The 19,719-nt window shown below is 65.7% G+C and overlaps 1 protein-coding gene across 5 annotated transcripts in view; it reads right to left on the bottom strand.

Annotated features, from left to right (window-relative positions):
* Window positions 1–19,719, bottom strand: part of MAD1L1 (mitotic arrest deficient 1 like 1) — a 318,931-nt gene that overhangs the window by 61,597 nt on the left and 237,615 nt on the right. For all 5 annotated transcript variants that reach the window (XM_066344271.1, XM_066344270.1, XM_066344272.1 and 2 more), the window contains one exon: window positions 1,629–1,833. In XM_066344271.1, coding sequence (XP_066200368.1) covers window positions 1,629–1,833 — 205 coding nt within the window. The remainder of the gene's footprint in view (window positions 1–1,628; window positions 1,834–19,719) is intronic.

Raw genomic sequence — 19,719 nt, 5'->3', positions numbered from 1 at the left:
GCTCCCATCCAGGGCCGCGGGCCAGGGCCGCCAGCACAGAGAAGTCCTACCTCCCCCAACAGGGCACAAACCCTCTCCTCTGCTGCTGCCCGACCAAAGGGCATTTCCCCTTGTGTGCGGCCGGCATCCACAGCCCTGACTGCCCATACGAGCTGCTCTGTCTGGCTGGGGGCAGGGCACCTGCAGAGCTCAGGGGCCAACCTGGAAGCTGCTCCAAACACACCAATGTCACCTGCACCCTCCTGCTGGGCGGCCTGGGAGGGGCACAGACAAGCGCTCTGTGGGGGAGGAGGGGTGAGAAGCCCCAGGCTGGGACAGCTGCCTGCTGCTCCCAGGGCCACTGGGAAGAGGGGACAGCTCACGGGAATGGGGCACAGAGGATGGTGGCCGGGGGCCAGAAGTCTGACCTTGGTCCCTCCTGTCCACCTCCCTGCAGTGGTCAGATGCCTCTTAGCTCCTCCTGAGGCCTCCCCTTCAGCTGAGAAGGTTCCGGGGAAGTGCAGGGCAGGGCTGGTCCTTGCTGCAGGCTGGGGGGCCGGGCGGGGTTCTCACCTGCCCCCAAGGACCCAAAGTGGTCAGAGCACAGCCCCCATCTAACTGTGACAACAGTCTCTGAACCCTGGGCAGCCAGACCAGGTGGCGTGAGCCGTGCGGAACCTCAGTGCACTCACACGTGACCCGTGGCTAGGACACTCCTTCCTCCCGAGTGAGTGCCAGAGTGAGTGCCAACCGAGAGCGGCTGGCTCCAGCAAGGGGCGGCCAGGCCCCTCCCACAGGCCCCTCCCACAGGCCTCTCCCGCCCTGCCGCTCAGAGCGCGTGCGCCCAGGGCCTGCCCTGTACCAGGCCTTCATGGCATCCTCCCCCCAGGGCAGAGGAGGGGGCTGGCGGGGAGCCCAGCACCTTAGCACCAGCTGTGCCCACAGTCACTGACAAACTCAGTCACCTTCAAAGGGTCTCTCTGAGAAGACTAGATTATTTCAATATTAATGCATTACCTAATTAAACTGCAATTAGTAATCTCTCTGGCCCAGCCGGGATGAGGCAGGGAGCCACGTAAGAGCCAGGAGGCGGCTGGGGGCTGAGGCTTCAGGTTCCTGCCGGTCCAGGGGCCCTCGGCAAGGACGGTGCAGCAAGTCCTGTCCGAGACCCAGAACACCTCAGGACGAGCTGCTCCCGCCCAGCAGTGAGGGCACAGGCAGTGAGGGTGGTGGCTGCCCGGCCCCCGGTGCCCGAGTGGTCCCAGCGAGCCGGCAGGGAGCCTGGTGCACCGCCTCCTATTCCGCACAGCAGCTGTCCTCAGCGGGTGGGTCCCCTGCAGCCCCCTCCGCTCCCCACCCCCTCCGTGGGGCACCGTCAGCACCATCACACTCTTGATGCACCTGTCAGAGAGCTGCCCACGTTTTCACACGGTCACCATCTGTCCCAGCATCACCTCTGACCCTCGGCCCGGGGCTCAGGCCCCGGCACGCCCCACCGCTCCTGGCCACAGGACGACGGGTGTGGCAGTGTGGCAGGGCAGGCTGGCCTCCAGGGTCCACAGTGGAGGCTGGACAGGGCCTGTGGGTGGGGCGCGCGCTCTTCTGAGCAGACTCCGGCCAGTGGCCGTCAGGGACAGGGCGGGGCCTACCTGCCACCTCCTTGGACGAGGGCAGAGCCGGGGCCTCCAGGCCGGCGGGCGCGGGGCCGCCTCTCTCCAGGGCGCACACCAGCTTCCGCAGACGCTCACACTCCTCCTGCAGCCGGGCCTGGTCCTGGCGGAGGCTCTGCTGCGCCTCCCGGGCCGGGTTCACACTCATGTGCAGCACTTTGGTCTTGCTCTGGTCGTAGTCCCCCTGCAGGGGCACAGGGCAGGAGGTCAGCACGGGGACACAGGGCAGGAGGTCAGCACAGGGACACAGGGCAGGAGGTCAGCACAGGGACACAGGGCAGGAGGTCAGCACAGGGACACAGGGCAGGAGGTCAGCACAGGGACACGGGGCAGGAGGTCAGCACAGGGCCACAGGGCAGGAGGTCAGCACAGGGACACAGGGCAGGAGGTCAGCACAGGGCAGGAGGTCAGCACGGGGACACGGGGCAGGAGGTCAGCACAGGGCCACAGGGCAGGAGGTCAGCACAGGGACACGGGGCAGGAGGTCAGCACAGGGACACGGGGCAGGAGGTCAGCACAGGGCCACAGGGCAGGAGGTCAGCACAGGGACACGGGGCAGGAGGTCAGCACAGGGCAGGAGGTCAGCACGGGGACACAGGGCAGGAGGTCAGCACAGGGACACAGGGCAGGAGGTCAGCACAGGGACACGGGGCAGGAGGTCAGCACAGGGCAGGAGGTCAGCACGGGGACACGGGGCAGGAGGTCAGCACAGGGCCACAGGGCAGGAGGTCAGCACAGGGACACGGGGCAGGAGGTCAGCACAGGGCAGGAGGTCAGCACAGGGCCACAGGGCAGGAGGTCAGCACAGGGCCACAGGGCAGGAGGTCAGCACAGGGACACAGGGCAGGAGGTCAGCACAGGGCCACGGGGCAGGAGGTCAGCACAGGGACACAGGGTAGGAGGTCAGCACAGGGACACGGGGCAGGAGGTCAGCACAGGGACACGGGGCAGGAGGTCAGCACAGGGACATGGGGGAAGCCGATGGGCGAGAGCAGGGGCACCTTCGACGCCCGGATGCTGAGCGTGCATCAGGGCCTCTCGTGGCCACGCTGGCCAGCCCAGCTCTCCCCCAGCCACGCGTGCGGCCCACCTGGGAGCCATGGGGCCCTCACTGACCGCCCGGAGTCTCCAGGAGTGGACGGGGGAGGTGACAAGGACAAGACCCACCCCGCACGCCTCTGGCACGTTGTTGATCTGCGGCTCACAGTCCCTCCCTAGGTTCTAACGACCAAATGGAGACATGGTCGTGATGGGCATCTTTTCATCACTCCGGGCAAACCCTCCCTTGACCTGGGGCTCCTGCAGACGACTGGGCCCTCTCGCCGGGCCTCTCAGCACCCGGCTCGCGGCTGTGCATTACAAACAGCATGGTGCAGAACCGGAAGACACGGCCGGCCCTCCTCGTGGCTGCACTCCCACGGCACGGTGGCGCCCTCACAGGCCCGTGCTGCCACACTCCTTCACGTTCCCGGGTCCCCCGATGCTCCGGTCTGCCCGGGGTCCCCCAATGCTCCTTCACGTTCCCGGGTCCCCCAATGCTCCTTCACGTTCCCGGGGTCCCTCGATGCTCCTTCACGTTCCCGGGGTCCCCCGATGCTCCTTCACGTTCCCGGGGTCCCCCAATGCTCCTTCACGTTCCCGGGTCCCCCGATGCTCCGGTCTGCCCGGGGTCCCCCAATGCTCCTTCACGTTCCCGGGGTCCCCCGATGCTCCGGTCTGCCCGGGGTCCCCCAATGCTCCTTCACGTTCCCGGGGTCCCCGATGCTCCGGTCTGCCCGGGGTCCCCCAATGCTCCACAGGCCATGGCGGTTCCTGAGACGTCCCTCATTTCGGATGACCCTGGCAGTGAAGGGCGGCTGCCCAGGTGTCCTGGAAAAGGTCTCTACTGGGATCTGCCTGGTGTCCCTGCCCTGGTCACGGGGGGGAGGGGTGTGGGCATGGGGGAGACCCCAGAGGGGCATCGCGCTTCTCCCCACGTCGCCCCGAGGGCACGCTGGCCCGTGGAAGGACATCACTGTGTGTGGACCACGGCAAGCAGGGCGGAGTGTCTGCATCTACTGCTTGAGCTTCTAACGGGGACCCGTCTCCTCTGCCCAGCTGTCTGGTCAACCCCATACTGACACCGGTACTGACTATGGAGAGCTGGTCTGTGCTCCCGCTGTTAATCAGTACGACTGGTCTTGTTGCTCTGACCCCTGGGGGCTATTTCAGGGGCTCGTACGCCCCTCCGGCATGCCCACCCCTGGTGTGTGCTCTGGGCTGGTCCCGTGTGCCCCCGTCCCCAGGAGACGCTCTGGGCTGGTCCCGTGTGCCCCCGTCCCCAGGAGACGCTCTGGGCTGGTCCCGTGTGCCCCCGTCCCCAGGAGACGCTCTGGGCTGGTCCCGTGTGCCCCCGTCCCCAGGAGACGCTCTGGGCTGGTCCCGTGTGCCCCCGTCCCCAGGAGACGCTCTGGGCTGGTCCCGTGTGCCCCCGTCCCCAGGAGACGCTCTGGGCTCGTCCCGTGTGCCCCCGTCCCCAGGAGACGCTCTGGGCTGGTCCCGTGTGCCTGGCCCCAGGAGACGCTCTGGGCTCGTCCCGTGTGCCCCCAGGAGACGCTCTGGGCTCGTCCGGTGTGCCCCCGTCCCCAGGAGACGCTCTGGGCTCGTCCCGTGTGCCCCCGTCCCCAGGAGACACTCTGGGCTCGTCCCGTGTGCCCGGCCCCAGGCCCAGAGCTGCCTCTGCTGCACGGGGCCCAGTCCTCCCCCCCTCCCCCCGGAGCAGGTGCCGAAGCCTGGGGCAGGGGCTGCTGCTCTGGCTGCTTCTGGGATGTGCCGGCCCTCGGCCCCCGCAGCTGCCAGGCACCTGGTCTCCGGGGAGCGGAGGCGACTTTACACAGGCGTGTCCACCGCCAGGGCCACCCGGCTCCTCCCGCTCGTGCTAACCGCACCCCAGCACCGAGCGCCCGCTGCCCCCTCTGGACGCGCAGTGTGAGAATGGCAGCCTGGCCCCGTGGAGACGCCTCGTTAACCAGGGCCGGTGCACCTGCGCTTCTGCCTGCCGCTGACGAGCTGCCTGGAGGGTCAGCCCAGCAGCTCCCGTGAGGCTGTTTCCTGTCCGCTCAGCTGGGCTGCTCTGTCACCCCGGTCCCCTGGCGGGAGCCCCCTCCTGGACGGTGTCCACAGCGTCGTCCTCAGGACTGGCTCTGCTTCAAGTTCTGAGCCCCCCGAGGAGCACAGGGGTCTCACCAGAGTGCAGCCCTGCCCTGAGGCGCCCGTGCGCGGGCACGGGTCAGAGGCCTCTCTTGGGACACTCCTGTCCGCTGGAGGCTCCCTTGGGCCCCGTGTGGGGAGGGACGGGGGCTGCTGCCTCCTGCTCTCAGAGCCCTGCGTCCTCAGCCGGGAGGGACGTTTGCCTGCAAACGAGGGACACTGAGCCCGCGGGCAGACAGCGCCAGCCCCTCCCACCAGCCTGCTGCCACAGGCAGAGTCTCTGCTTCTCCTCCGACAGCCCCAGGGGCCTCCGCCCACACGGCCCTCCTCCCTCTTCTGGGAGAACGGGAACCGTCTCTGCTCAGGCAGCCGGCTCCCCAGGGGGAGGTGGATGGTCAGGTGGGTGGTCAGGTGGGTGGTCGAGCTGCTCAGGAAGTGGCCCCAGTAGGGAGCTTGGGCAGCTGTAGCACTGTCCCTCCAGGTCACTGAAGGTCATGTGGCACTGTCCCTCCAGGTCACTGAAGGCCATGTGGTCCTCACAGGGCCCCTGGAGAGGGGCTGGCTGGAGCCTGGGCTCCCAGAATGCACCTCCAAAGGGGAGGAGGGAGGGGGTGGAGCAGCAAGACCCCCCCATCCTCAGCCACCCCCTCCAGTAAAGCTCCTTCCTGACGTCCCTTTGCACAGGAAGGTGTGGGCCCTGAAGTCCCCTGTGGAGGGACCATGCAGGCACCCACTCAGGGAGGGGGGCTGTGTCACGCCGCCTGCCCAGCGAGAAAGGAGAATGAGGGGACCCACACACGACCACTCGTCACCCCCAGTCCCAGCACAGATCTCCCCGTGACTTCTCCACACGCCACGGCTGTGAACACGGAACGGCTGGCCGGCCGGGTCTGGCCCGAGCCAGAGACGGAAGGGCCCCCTAGACCACGAGGCAGGTGCCCAGTGGGGGTCTGAGCAGCAAATATGGCCACACTGGCCACCCTCCTCCTCGGCCGTGTGACTTCGCTGCCCACACCAGGAGTGCCCTGCAGGGCACAGCGCCAGACCTGGCGGCCACCCAGACTCAGGTGACATGATGCCTGGACGTCAAGTAGCCAGTGTCTCCCACCCAAGACCACCGTTTCCAATGGCTGGTGCCACACTCTGGGTGAGGGTTCCCTGACGCAGCGTAAGGTACAGAGGACCCTCTGAGTGGCAGAGGGTGTAAGGGTCAAACTGAGACCAGCAGGCCTGCCAGACCAGACCAGTCCAGTCCAGACCAGTCCAGACCAGTCCAGACCAGATCAGACCAGACCAGTCCAGACCAGTCCAGACCAGACCAGTCCAGACCAGACCAGTCCAGACCAGACCAGACCAGTCCAGACCAGACCAGGCAGACCAGTCCAGACCAGACCAGTCCAGTCCAGACCAGACCAGGCAGACCAGGCAGAGGGGGAGACAAAGCTGAGAAATTCCTATGGACCTGATGAACCAGGACAGGATGAGACTCTGACATCCTTGTCAAAATGAGTGGGCTGGGCATTGGGAGGCCGGAGCCACTGGGCATCCGCCCACCTGCTCATGGGGCTGGTGACACTGCTGACGGTCCCAGCAGCAGGGGCCTCCCCAGTGCAGGGGTGAAGCCACAAATGCTCCCACTATCCCACGGCTCTGGCTGTGGCCATGAGGAGCTGGGTCACCCCACCCCAAACCACGCAGTTGGGGCTGGTGGGGGCAGAGATCTGGTCAGTGACAGCACTAGGTCTGAGTGGGATGACCTCAGGCCTGGGCCAGAGTGAGTTCTGCTGCTGCCCACGGCTTTGCACCCCTGCCTGGGCACACGGACGAGCCATGTCTCAGAACGCCGAGGACTGGCGGAACGGCGTGCATTCAAGTACAGAACGCGCAGACGAACGCCGTGTGCGGATGGGACCACTTCTGCACAGCACGTGGGCTTGTGTGCGTGATGTCCAGAGGAGGAGAGCCCTCCGGAGCCACATGGGCACTGGCTTCCTTACTGCCACTGGAGCCAAGTCCTCAACCCCTCATGTTCCTTCCATTCATTCACCTCCCCACCCACCTGGCCACACACACCCTGACTGCCCTTCACCCGCCCTCTAACCATCCAGCCACCCTCTGTCCTTCCTTCCGCAGGCTCCCGGAGAGTGCACCCACCAGCTGACTGCCGCTGTCCTCCACACCACCCAGCTCCCCTCTCAGGCCAGCACGACCACCTGAGCCGGCTGCCCCTGTCCTGTCGGAGCCCCCGCCACACGGCACAGCACGGCACGGCACGGGCTTTGCCTGCTCCCCCACTGCGGCACGGCACGGTACGGCACGGGCTTTGCCTGCTCCCCCACTGCGGCACGGCACGGCACGGCACGGGCTTTGCCTGCTCCCCCACTGCGGCACGGCACGGTACAGCACCAGCACCGACTTTGCCTGTTCCCCCCCTCAGGCATGGCACGGTACAGCACCAGCACCGGCTTTGCCTGCTCCCCCACTGCGGCACGGCATGGCACGGCACCGGCTTTGCCTGCTCCCCCACTGCGGCACGGCATGGCACGGCACTGGCTTTGCCTGCTCCCCCACTGCGGCACGGCACGGCACGGCACCAGCACCGACTTTGCCTGCTCCCCCACTGCGGTACGGCACGGCACGGCACCGGCTTTGCCTGCTCCCCCCACTGCGGCCGTGAGGTCCTCAAGCCAAGGACACCGTCACAGCCCCCGGGAACAGTGTGCAGCCGCCCTGGTCTCTCTTCAGCACCCAGGCAGTGTCTGTGACACCAGGGTGCTCGACAGAGAAGCGGAGGAGGGGGGAGAAGGTCTTCTGGGGGTAGAGGAGCCACCCCTCCGGGGCTCCCCATCAGTCAGCCTCCGCCCACGCCCTCTGCCCCATGTGGTGAGGAAGGACCGAGCCCTGACCCTGCTGTGAAGATGAGGAAGGAGGGCCGTGTCGGCAGGGGGTGAGTGGGGAGTCTGGGGCCCCCTCTCCTGAACCACCGGTGGGGCCTGCAGGCGGGGGCCCTCAGCTGCGTCTCCATGCTGCCCCCCCACGCTCCTCGGCCTGGTGGGTACGCGTGGCACCAGCGAGTCTGCTAGCCCCCGTCTCGGGCGGGGCCAGCCCTGCAGGACCAGGCTGTGGGGACGTCCCGTGCCCTGTGAGCACAGCCTGGGGCAAATCCACTGCAGACACTGAGCCTCCCTGGCTGCCCCCTCTGGACGTCCACACTGAAGAATGAGCTAGAGGCGGGCCTGCCGACGGTGTCCACGACGGGGCCGGGCTCCCGCCCCAGGGTCAGCATCCGACACGGGGCCCTGCCTGCAGGACCAGCCCGGCGCACGATCAACACCCCCACTGCGGAGCCCGTGCCCGGCTCTGCCTGTGCCCGGCTCTGCCCGTGCCCGGCTCTGCCCGACCGCACCCCACCAGAGCGGCCACGCCGGAGGCTCCCGAGTCCACACCCAGCACGCCACTGGGGCTTGGGGAGAGGGTCACCTGGTGCCCACTGCCCTGCCTGGTGAAGCCCCTCATCCCCAGTCTCCAGGTTGGCGTGGTGCATGAGGTCTGGGCAGACTGGCCAGGCAGGCGGACGGGGCCTCCCTGGGACAAAAGGCCCGTGGAAAGGGCCACTATGTCAGCCACCAGAGCGGACCCAGGACCGCGGGTCCGCCTGCCAGAAACAGCAGGAGCACGCCCAGGAGTGACAGCACAGCGCTGCTGTTTACGCCCCTGAGTTCTGGGGCCTTTGTAACAAAGCCAGGGAACCGATGCAAGGCCCCGGGGTCTCTACGGAGAGACGGCGCCACACCACAGCTGTGGGGCCTCCTGGTCCCAGCCACGTTGGGGGGAGGCTCCTTTGGGGCTCTCCTAGTAAGAGCAGGGCCCAGGGACCACGCCCTGACCTGCTCACACAGCGACCGGGTGTCCATGGCAGCTTTTCATGGGAACGGAGCGGGCACGCAGCCGGCCCGGGGGGTCGGGCAGGAGCTACTGCGCCCTCTCCAAACGCCGTTTTATCTCCGCCTGAGCTGACGGCCAGGGCCTGCACAGGGTGCGTGGAGCTCGCTGACGGGCAGACAGCAGTCACTGCCGCGGGCCGAGCCAGGACCCGCGCCCACCAGCTTAGTGAGGAGGCCGTGAGGAGCGCCCCCAGGCCCGGCCTGGCCCCCGACGCTGCTGCTCTGAGCGTGAGGGGCGGAGGGCCAGCCTGTCGCCGGCAGCCACCGCCGCGTGGGCGCAGGGCGCGGTGCCCGAGGAGGGGGAGGAGGGGGGCTCGCTGAGCTCCACCGCCGCTGACAGCTTCGGGGGGGAGCGGGGAAATGGCTGTAATCTTCTGCTAAAAATTTGTTGCCTTGTTTGATCCACAGCTGAGGAAACTGCTGAGACGCTGACGAGAATCTCAAAAGGAAAAGTTCTGAACCCTTTGATGTGCAGGCGCAGTGGCCGACCAGACAGAGCGTGTCGCTGCCAAGGGGTGTGAGCCGGCGTCGGCTAATGAGCGCGCTTAGCCGGGAAGACGCCGCGGGGCTGGTCCACCCGGTGGCCACGGTGGGCTCTGCTGGGACCCACGGCGCAGGGGGCACGAGCCACACAGTCTGAGGCAGGGTCTCACGTCCAGGGAGGGCAAGAGGCCCACCAAAACCCCCAGCACCCGGGGGCGGGCAGAGCTGGCCGGGGGCTCCCCCTGTCCCTGTGCAGCTCGCAGCCCCTCCAAGCGCCGGTCTCTCTGCTCAGGTCCTGTGTGAGCCCAGGTGAACGGCTGCCCCTGTGTCCCGAGTCTCTGCTCATGTCCTGTGTGAGCCCAGGTGAACAGGGTGTGTCCTGTGTCCTGAGTCCCTGCTCAGGTTCTGTGTGAGCCCAGGTGAACGGCTGCCCCTGTGTCCCGAGTCTCTGCTCAGGTCCTGTGTGAGCCCAGGTGAACGGCTGCCCCTGTGTCCCGAGTCTCTGCTCAGGTCCTGTGTGAGCCCAGGTGAACGGCTGTGTCCTGTGTCCCGAGTCTACTCAGGTTCTGTGTGAGCCCAGGTGAACGGCTGCCCCTGTGTCCCGAGTCTCTGCTCAGGTCCTGTGTGAGCCCAGGTGAACGGCTGTGTCCTGTGTCCTGAGTCTCTGCTCAGGTCCTGTGTGAGCCCAGGTGAACGGCTGTGTCCTGTGTCCCGAGTCTCTGCTCAGGTCCTGTGTGAGCCCAGGTGAACGGCTGTGTCCTGTGTCCTGTGTCCCGAGTCTCTGCTCAGGTCCTGTGTGAGCCCAGGTGAACGGCTGTGTCCTGTGTCCTGAGTCTCTGCTCAGGTCCTGTGTGAGCCCAGGTGAACGGCTGTGTCCTGTGTCCTGTGTCCCGAGTCTCTGCTCATGTCCTGTGTGAGCCCAGGTGAACGGCTGCCCCTGTGTCCCTGCTCAGGTTCTGTGTGAGCCCAGGTGAACGGCTGCCCCTGTGTCCTGAGTCTCTGCTCATGTCCTGTGTGAGCCCAGGTGAACGGCTGTGTCCTGTGTCCCGAGTCTCTGCTCAGGTCCTGTGTGAGCCCAGGTGAACGGCCGTCCCTGTGTCCCGAGTCTCTGCTCAGGTCCTGTGTGAGCCCAGGTGAACGGCTGTGTCCCTGTGTCCCGAGTCTCTGCTCAGGTCCTGTGTGAGCCCAGGTGAACAGGGTGTGTCCTGTGTCCCGAGTCTCTGCTCAGGTCCTGTGTGAGCCCAGGTGAACGGCTGCCCCTGTGTCCCGAGTCTCTGCTCAGGTCCTGTGTGAGCCCAGGTGAACGGCTGTGTCCTGTGTCCCGAGTCTCTGCTCAGGTTCTGTGTGAGCCCAGGTGAACGGCTGCCCCTGTGTCCTGAGTCCCTGCTCAGGTCCTGTGTGAGCCCAGGTGAACGGCTGTGTCCTGTGTCCTGTATTCCGAGTCTCTGCTCAGGTCCTGTGTGAGCCCAGGTGAACGGCTGTGTCCTGTGTCCTGTGTTCCGAGTCTCTGCTCAGGTCCTGTGTGAGCCCAGGTGAACGGCTGTGTCCTGTGTCCTGAGTCCCTGCTCAGGTCCTGTGTGAGCCCAGGTGAACGGCTGTGTCCTGTGTCCTGTGTCCCGAGTCTCTGCTCATGTCCTGTGTGAGCCCAGGTGAACGGCTGCCCCTGTGTCCCTGCTCAGGTTCTGTGTGAGCCCAGGTGAACGGCTGCCCCTGTGTCCCGAGTCTCTGCTCATGTCCTGTGTGAGCCCAGGTGAACGGCTGTGTCCTGTGTCCCGAGTCTCTGCTCAGGTCCTGTGTGAGCCCAGGTGAACGGCCGTCCCTGTGTCCCGAGTCTCTGCTCAGGTCCTGTGTGAGCCCAGGTGAACGGCTGTGTCCTGTGTCCCGAGTCTCTGCTCAGGTCCTGTGTGAGCCCAGGTGAACGGCTGCCCCTGTGTCCCGAGTCTCTGCTCAGGTCCTGTGTGAGCCCAGGTGAACGGCTGTGTCCTGTGTCCTGTATTCCGAGTCTCTGCTCAGGTCCTGTGTGAGCCCAGGTGAATGGCTGTGTCCTGTGTCCTGTATTCCGAGTCTCTGCTCAGGTCCTGTGTGAGCCCAGGTGAACGGCTGTGTCCTGTGTCCTGTATTCCGAGTCTCTGCTCAGGTCCTGTGTGAGCCCAGGTGAACGGCTGCCCCTGTGTCCCGAGTCTCTGCTCAGGTCCTGTGTGAGCCCAGGTGAACGGCTGTGTCCTGTGTCCTGTGTCCCGAGTCTCTGCTCAGGTCCTGTGTGAGCCCAGGTGAACGGCTGCCCCTGTGTCCCGAGTCTCTGCTCAGGTCCTGTGTGAGCCCAGGTGAACGGCTGTGTCCTGTGTCCCGAGTCTCTGCTCAGGTCCTGTGTGAGCCCAGGTGAACGGCTGTGTCCTGTGTCCTGTGTCCCGAGTCTCTGCTCAGGTCCTGTGTGAGCCCAGGTGAACGGCTGTGTCCTGTGTCCTGTGTCCCGAGTCTCTGCTCAGGTCCTGTGTGAGCCCAGGTGAACGGCTGTGTCCTGTGTCCTGTGTCCCGAGTCTCTGCTCAGGTCCTGTGTGAGCCCAGGTGAACAGGGTGTGTCCTGTGTCTCGAGTCACTGCTCAGGTCCTGTGTGAGCCCAGGTGAACGGCTGTGCCCCGTGGACGTGCAGGGTGGGTGGTGCGTGGCACCTGCTTCACCCCTGCTGTGTTCATGTCCTGCCCCTAACTGGCTGGTGGCCCTGAGCCTCCTGTGCTCACTGGGCCTCCTTCTCCCATTGGCAGGAGAGAGAGGCTGCTCAGTTTGCTTTTTCAGGACCTTTCTGGCCTGGAGCTTGACACTTGGACAGAGGACGGCCCCCAGGAGCCCCTGCTTGGCCTGTGGATGGACCTGCTGCCGATGGGCGCTGCCACCCTAGGACCAGGCAAAGAAGACGCCGCCGGGCTGCGCCCCAGGGGAGAGTGCCTGCAGCCCTGGGCCCGCTGTGCATACTAAGAGACCCTGCAAGGAGGCAGGACGCGAGGAGAATTAGAAAGCACAGTTAAATAACCTCCCATCCTCATGCATATTTATAAGTCACCCAGCCTCAAACCTGAATCAATATCTCTCAAGCTGGAGGAAACACAGATAGGGCCGGGGGTGGGGGCAGCCGCGCGGGGGCCCGGGGGGGGAGGCCTGCGGGTCTGTGCGGGTGGAGCTGGGCCTCCGAGACAGGCCCTCCCAGACCCCTGCAGGGTGACCCCGTCCCCCGCCCCAGCCCCAACCTGGAGGGCAGAGCTGGGCCTCCGAGACAGGTCGTGCGCCCTCCCAGACCCCTGCAGGGTGACCCCGTCCCCCGCCCCAGCCCCAGCCTGGAGGGCAGAGCTGGACCTCCGAGACAGGCTGAGCCGCCAGCCCAGACCCCTGCAGGGTAACCCCGTTCCCCGCCCCAGCCCCAGCCTGGAGGGCAGAGCTGGACCTCCGAGACAGGCTGAGCCGCCAGCCCAGACCCCTGCAGGGTAACCCCGTTCCCCGCCCCAGCCCCAGCCTGGAGGGCAGAGCTGGACCTCCGAGACAGGCTGAGCCGCCAGCCCAGACCCCTGCAGGGTAACCCCGTCCCCCGCCCCAGCCCCAGCCTGGAGGGCAGAGCTGGACCTCCGAGACAGGCTGAGCCGCCAGCCCAGACCCCTGCAGGGTGACCCCGTCCCCCGCCCCAGCCCCAGCCTGGAGGGCAGAGCTGGACCTCCGAGACAGGCCGTGCCGCCCTCCCAGACCCCTGCAGGGTGACCCCGTCCCCCGCCACAGCCCCAGCCTGGAGGGCAGAGCTGGACCTCCGAGACAGGCCGTGCCGCCCTCCCAGACCCCTGCAGGGTGACCCCGTCCCCCGCCACAGCCCCAGCCTGGAGACCGGCCTCTGCATAGGCCCAGGGGCTCCGTGACCTTGGGCTGGTCCCTCGGGCGCTAGCCTCGTGCCCCGCACGCCTCCCCAGCGAGGTGAGTGTGCCCAGCTCTCGCTGGCTCGCTCGGCACTGAGTTGGTTCACAGGGACACCCCCTGCTCTGACGCTGTGGACACACAGCAGGTCAGGCCCCAGACCAGCCTGGGGGGCAGAGCGCTCGCCTGCAGGTGGAGCTGAGGAACTGGGATCCCAGTGGGGGCGCAGGGACCAGCGTGGCCAGACCCCTGGTCTCCAGCTCCAGGAGCGGCTGGCCCACCTCCTCTCTCAAGGACCAACCAACAGAGGTCCGGAGAGGACAAGAGGCCAGAGAGAAGGCGGGCCGCCAGGACTGCTCCTGTGCCCACTCCGGCACCCTTTCTGCTCGCGGGGACCCGGGGCTGAGAACACCAGGCCAGAGAGAAGGCGGGCCGCCAGGACTGCTGCTGTGCCCACTCCGGCACCCTTTCTGCTCGTGGGGACCGGGGCTGAGAACACCAGCGCCTGCTCGCGGGGACCGGGGCTGAGAACACCAGCGCCTGCTCGCGGGGACCCGGGGCTGAGAACACCAGCGCCTTCCCTAGCCTCCTTCTGAGCTGCAGTTCCCACCAAGTGCAGCCCAGCCTCAGGCATCCCCGGCGGTGGCTGCAGGGACAGGTGAACCAAAGACTTTCACGTCCAAGGGCTGGTCATCAGGCGTGTGTCCACCCTGAAGGGACGGCAGTGAGAGCTGAGTGAGACTGAACAGGCTGCAGGGTCCCCAACCGGCGGAGGCAGGGGACCCAGGAGACACTCGTCCTGCAGCCTGAGCTGGGCCCCTGCGCTGCCAGCGCCCCGCTGTGAGACACGGGCGAGCCTGGACCTCAGACCCCAGGCCGAGCGGGTGGAGCCGAGGGCGGGGCCGTCTCAGGCACAGGTGGGGAACGGGTTGGGAAGAGCAGACAGAGAGCAGAGCCCGGTCCCACAGTCTGCCCACATCCGTCCCCTGTCCATGGTCCACCACTGCCTCCTCAACTCTCCTGTGCCCCTCGCTGCCCACACACTCTCATTAAAGCCCTCCCAGCCGCGGGTCCTGATCAGCAGACAGAGAGAGGTGACAGCCAATCACAGGACGGGCAATCGCCCGTGGCTGCCCACTGAGTCCTTCACAGGGTGACCTGTGTTGAGAGCCTGTGACCAGCCTGCAGGCAGGAAGGAAAAGCAATCCTAACTGTCAGCAGGCTGGGCGGTGGTCACTCAGGCCAGGAGCGGCTTTGACAGCCTGGCCTGGTCCCCACCCAGCGCCCCCGGCCTCTCCCAGACCTGGACCTGCGCTGCCATGGACCTGCCCACAGGCCCCGCACGCAGGGGCAGAGCCGGGGGGGGGGGCAGAGGTGAGTGAGTGGGGGAGGAACCCCGGATCAGCGGCCTACCCCCACCTCCCCCCCCCATCAGGCAGTGCAGACAGGGGCCCAGGGCACCCACCAGCACCCGGGACTCAGGCCACCTTGCCGAGGGTGTGACACACCTTCACCTGCACGTGCCGGTCCTGAGCAGTGGAGGCCGCTGCTCCTATCTCTCTGCCCCCGCCACCACTGTCACTCTGCAGCCGTGTCCCTGGGCCTGACAACCCAGTGAGACGCGCCCTGCCACGCGCACGTGACAGAGCTGCTAACACACCGGCTGGCCTCAGCCGGCCTGGTCTCCCCGTGACAGAGCACAGACGGTGGCGGACGGCCTGCCCCCACCCGCAGGAGCTGGCCTGAGCCGGCAGGGCCCACTGGCAGAGGGGGCGCCTGGCTGGCCCAGGGCAGAGCGAGAGCTGAGTGACAGCAGAGCAGCCCCGTGCTGGCCCGCCCACTCCCAGGACCCCCAGCACCTTGCCTCAGCGGCCCGGAGCACATTCAGCCCCACCCCCAGCCAACTGCACAATGTCCCACCTTCCCAAATTGAGACTGTGTCCCCACTGAACACTCATACCCCCCCGGCCCCTCCCCCACTCCCCGTCTGTGGCTGTGACAGTCCTAGGTCCCTCATACGGGTGGAATCAGAGTGTCTGGCTTGTTTCACCGAGCACAACAGGGTCCTCAAGGTTGACTCGTATTTTGGGTGTCAGAGTTCCCTTTCTGTCTGGAGGGGCCGCAGTATGTGCACCCACTTGCTCATGGGTGGGCCACGGGCTGCATCCCCCCTGGTTGGCTGCTGAGGACAGTGCTGCTGTGAGCATGGGTGTGCGGGCACCCCGAGCTCGGGCCCAGCCCCCTGGGGCGCAGGCCTGCCGTGAGGAAGCAGCTTCCCCAGCCAGTGCCAGCGCCTGCACTGGGCACCACGGGCACCCTCCCGAGAGTGCTTCCAGACCCAGCGTCCTGCCTGCAAAGCCTCCGTTCTGCAAGAGAAACTGCGTAACCGGCCAGAGCTTCCTTCCTCGCCCGGCTGTCCGGAAGCTCTGCTTCACCAACAGTGTCATCCCTGGCGGTCAGAACCTGTGTGGTGGGCTCCTTCCAGTTGCCGTGGTACCGGCAGGTGGGGGGTTCTCTGTGGAACCGTGAGATCTTACCTAAAACAACAGATGTGACCACAGAACACAGACAGCACTCACAGACTCATCTAACCCAAGCGTCCCAGGCAGCCTTGACCATTCTAGAACCCGCAGGGACAACCCAGCGCCCTGGCAGTCTCCCGACACCTTGACCATTCTAGAACCTGTGGGGATAGCCCAGCGCCCTGGGAGGCTCCCGACACCTTGACCATTCTAGAACCCGTGGGGATAGCCCAGCACCCTGGGAGGCTCCTGACACCTTGACCATTCTAGAACCCACAGGGATAGCCCAGTGCCCTGGCAGGCTCCCAACACCTTGACCATTCTAGAACCTACAGGGATAGCCCAGCGCCCTGGGAGGCTCCTGACACCTTGACCATTCTAGAATCCACAGGGACAGCCCAGCGCCCTGGAAGGCTCCTGACACCTTGACCATTCTAGAACCCGCGGGGACAGCCCAGCGCCCTGGAAGGCTCCTGACACCTTGACCATTCTAGAACCCGCAGGGACAGCCCAGCGCCCTGGAAGGCTCCCGACACCTTGACCATTCTAGAATCCACAGGGATAGCCCAGCGCCCTGGCAGGCTCCTGACACCTTGACCATTCTAGAATCCACAGGGATAGTCCAGCACCCTGGGAGGCTCCCGACACCTTGACCATTCTAGAACCCATGAGGATAACCCAGCACCCTGGCAGGCTCCCAACACCTTGACCATTCTAGAACCTACAGGGACAGCCCAGCGCCCTGGGAGGCTCCTGACACCTTGACCATTCTAGAACCCATGAGGATAGCCCAGCGCCCTGGCAGGCTCCTGACACCTTGACCATTCTAGAACCCGCAGGGACAGCCCAGCGCCCTGGAAGGCTCCTGACACCTTGACCATTCTAGAATCCACAGGGATAGCCCAGCGCCCTGGCAGGCTCCTGACACCTTGACCATTCTAGAACCCATGGGGATAGCCCAGCGCCCTGGGAGGCTCCCGACACCTTGACCATTCTAGAACCTACAGGGATAGTCCAACACCCTGGGAGGCTCCCGACACCTTGACCATTCTAGAATCCACAGGGATAGCCCAGCACCCTGGGAGGCTCCCGACACCTTGACCATTCTAGAACCCGTGGGGACAGCCCAGCACCCTGGGAGGCTCCCGACACCTTGACCATTCTAGAACCCGTGGGGACAGCCCAGCGCCCTGGGAGGCTCCTGATACCTTGACCATTCTAGAACCCGTGGGGACAGCCCAGCGCCCTGGGAGGCTCCCGACACCTTGACCATTCTAGAACCTGTGGGGACAGCCCAGGCGCCCTGGGAGGCTCCCGACACCTTGACCATTCTAGAACCCACGGGGATAGTCCAGCACCCTGGGAGGCTCCTGACACCTTGACCATTCTAGAACCTGTGGGGACAGCCCAGCGCCCTGGGAGGCTCCCATCTCCTGGCCGTCTCTGAGCTAAGGGGGGCCAGAGGCACACAGTCCTGCAGGTCGTCACAGCGCTGTCCCTGAGCCCGTCCCATGGCCCGCTTTCCTCCTCTCCCCTGGTCCCCTGCCCGACCTCCTTGTCTCTATTGTTAGCCCATCATTCGTCTCTCCCTACAAAACAGCCTATGAAGGTCCTGCCTGGCTACCTCACCCTCCACTGCACTCCAAGTTACGAGCCCTGGAATGGTGGGCTGGTCAGCGTGGTCCTGGGGCACCACGCAGGGGCCAAAACTGCTGTGCTCCCAGCACCCCTGCCTGAAAACGGCAATTACTGTTACTTCTTATCACCTCCGACGTCTAGGTCTGTCAATGTCGAGTCCCTGACTCTTCTGCCCACATGCTTTGTAAGCACCCCCTGCAGAGGACGGGATGTGCCAGAGATGCAGTCTGGGCCCATGGCTGGCGCACCGTGGTGGCCCCGAGGGCAGTGCAGACGCGCGTGGGGAGCAGCCCCCCGGGCTGGCGACGGCCCGCTCACACGGCCTGGCGCTTTCTGTCTCGGGTACGGCCAGTGGCAGAGGGGCTGGACCAGCGTCCCCTGACAGCCACTCGGGGCCCCGTGGGGACTCTGTGCAGCCTGGCCTGCAGATGCGGGGGGGTGGGGACCACGGTGGGGGCACGATGGTCCCACTGACACCGGCTCTGGCCCAGGGCCCATGAGATGAGAAGGGGCTTAATATTCAGGACACGTCATTCTGCCCACAAGAGAAATCAGAGCCTGTGGAAATTTCTCCAAACAACGCACACCAGTGTGCTGGCTGGCTTTCATCCCCTGTTAATAAACATGAGCCGCCTGGTGCCACCTCGGTGGGGGCTGGGCCTTTTCCTGCACTGAGTGTCCTGTTTTACATACGACATTCAGAAAGGCAGGCCCTGGACAGCAGGCCCTGGGCTGGACGCTGAGCCCTACCAGGGGGTCCTTGGTGGCCGGGGCAGCCAGGACGCAGGGCCATACAGAGTGGGCGCCTATGTACAAAGGGCCAGGCACGGCCACCATAAGGTAGGCTGTGAACCCTGGAAGTGCAAGCCAGGGTCCCCCTGTGAGCATGCAGAGTGAGACTGAAGACTGCTGGTGACAAAAGCAAACAAGACACGCCCCAGTGGCAAGCTTGCAAGACGGGTGTGCCGGAGTGAGGGTCCCAACGGGCACGAGCAGGGCCCACGAAATCCAGCAAAATTCAAAATGAATGGGGGTGGGGGAGGGGCACAGCTAGACGTATTGGCTCTGGAGTCCACACATCAATGGCAGGAGCTGCTGGAAGGTTCTGTAGAGTCATGGGGGAGGCGAATGAGACATATCGGACATGAACACGGACGGCATCCATCAGAAGCCCCGAGAACGGGGCCAGACAGACAGACGGCTAAGGGAGGAGCAGGCGGAGAGGCCCAGGGACCCACGGGTCCCGTCCAGGAGCCTCGTGCACCCCAGACCCGCAAGGAGACGGCAGGCTTCCCTGGGGGGTCTGGGGGCGACTGGAAGAGGCTCTTTACAGACACTGCTCACGGTCATGCCCCACACCTTCCACCCTCAGAGCCACGGATGGAGTCCAAGGTTGTGCCCCACACCTTCCACCCTCAGAGCCACGGACGGACTCCAGGTCAGCCGCAGGGAAATGCTCACGGTCATGCCCCACACCTTCCACCCTCAGAGCCACGGACGGACTCCAGGTCAGCCGCAGGGAAATGCTCACGGTCATGCCCCACACCTTCCACCCTCAGAGCCACGGATGGACTCCAGGTCAGCCGCAGGGAAATGCTCACGGTCATGCCCCACACCTTCCACCCTCAGAGCCACGGACGGACTCCAAGGTCGTGCCCCACACCTTCCACCCTCAGAGCCACGGACGGACTCCAAGGTCGTGCCTCACACCTTCCACCCTCAGAGCCACGGACGGACTCCAAGGTCGTGCCCCACACCTTCCACCCTCAGAGCCACGGACGGACTCCAAGGTCGTGCCCCACACCTTCCACCCTCAGAGCCACGGATGGACTCCAAGGTCGTGCCCCACACCTTCCACCCTCAGAGCCACGGATGGACTCCAAGGTCGTGCCCCACACCTTCTACCCTCAGAGCCACGGACGGACTCCAAGGTCGTGCCTCACACCTTCCACCCTCAGAGCCACGGACGGACTCCAAGGTCGTGCCTCACACCTTCTACCCTCAGAGCCACGGACGGACTCCAAGGTCGTGCCTCACACCTTCTACCCTCAGAGCCACGGACGGACTCCAAGGTCGTGCCCCACACCTTCTACCCTCAGAGCCACGGACGGACTCCAAGGTCGTGCCCCACACCTTCTACCCTCAGAGCCACGGACGGACTCCAAGGTCGTGCCTCACACCTTCTACCCTCAGAGCCACGGACGGACTCCAAGGTCGTGCCCCACACCTTCCACCCTCAGAGCCACGGACGGACTCCAGGTCAGCCGCAGGGACCTGGAGAACGAGACCAGCAGGAAGCCGGGAGAGGCAGGGAGAACCCTCAGTGACCTCGGCACCTGGCAGGCAAACACAGGACCCGAGCCCAGGGGCCCCGCCCCCCCAGAAAGGTCTACGTAAAGCCTC

This window comes from Saccopteryx leptura, chromosome 6 (assembly GCF_036850995.1).
Source record: "Saccopteryx leptura isolate mSacLep1 chromosome 6, mSacLep1_pri_phased_curated, whole genome shotgun sequence".
NCBI classification, from domain to species: Eukaryota; Metazoa; Chordata; class Mammalia; order Chiroptera; family Emballonuridae; genus Saccopteryx; species Saccopteryx leptura.
The sequence above is the reverse complement of the archived record's forward strand: the minus strand, read 5'-3'. Positions and strand labels throughout refer to the sequence as shown.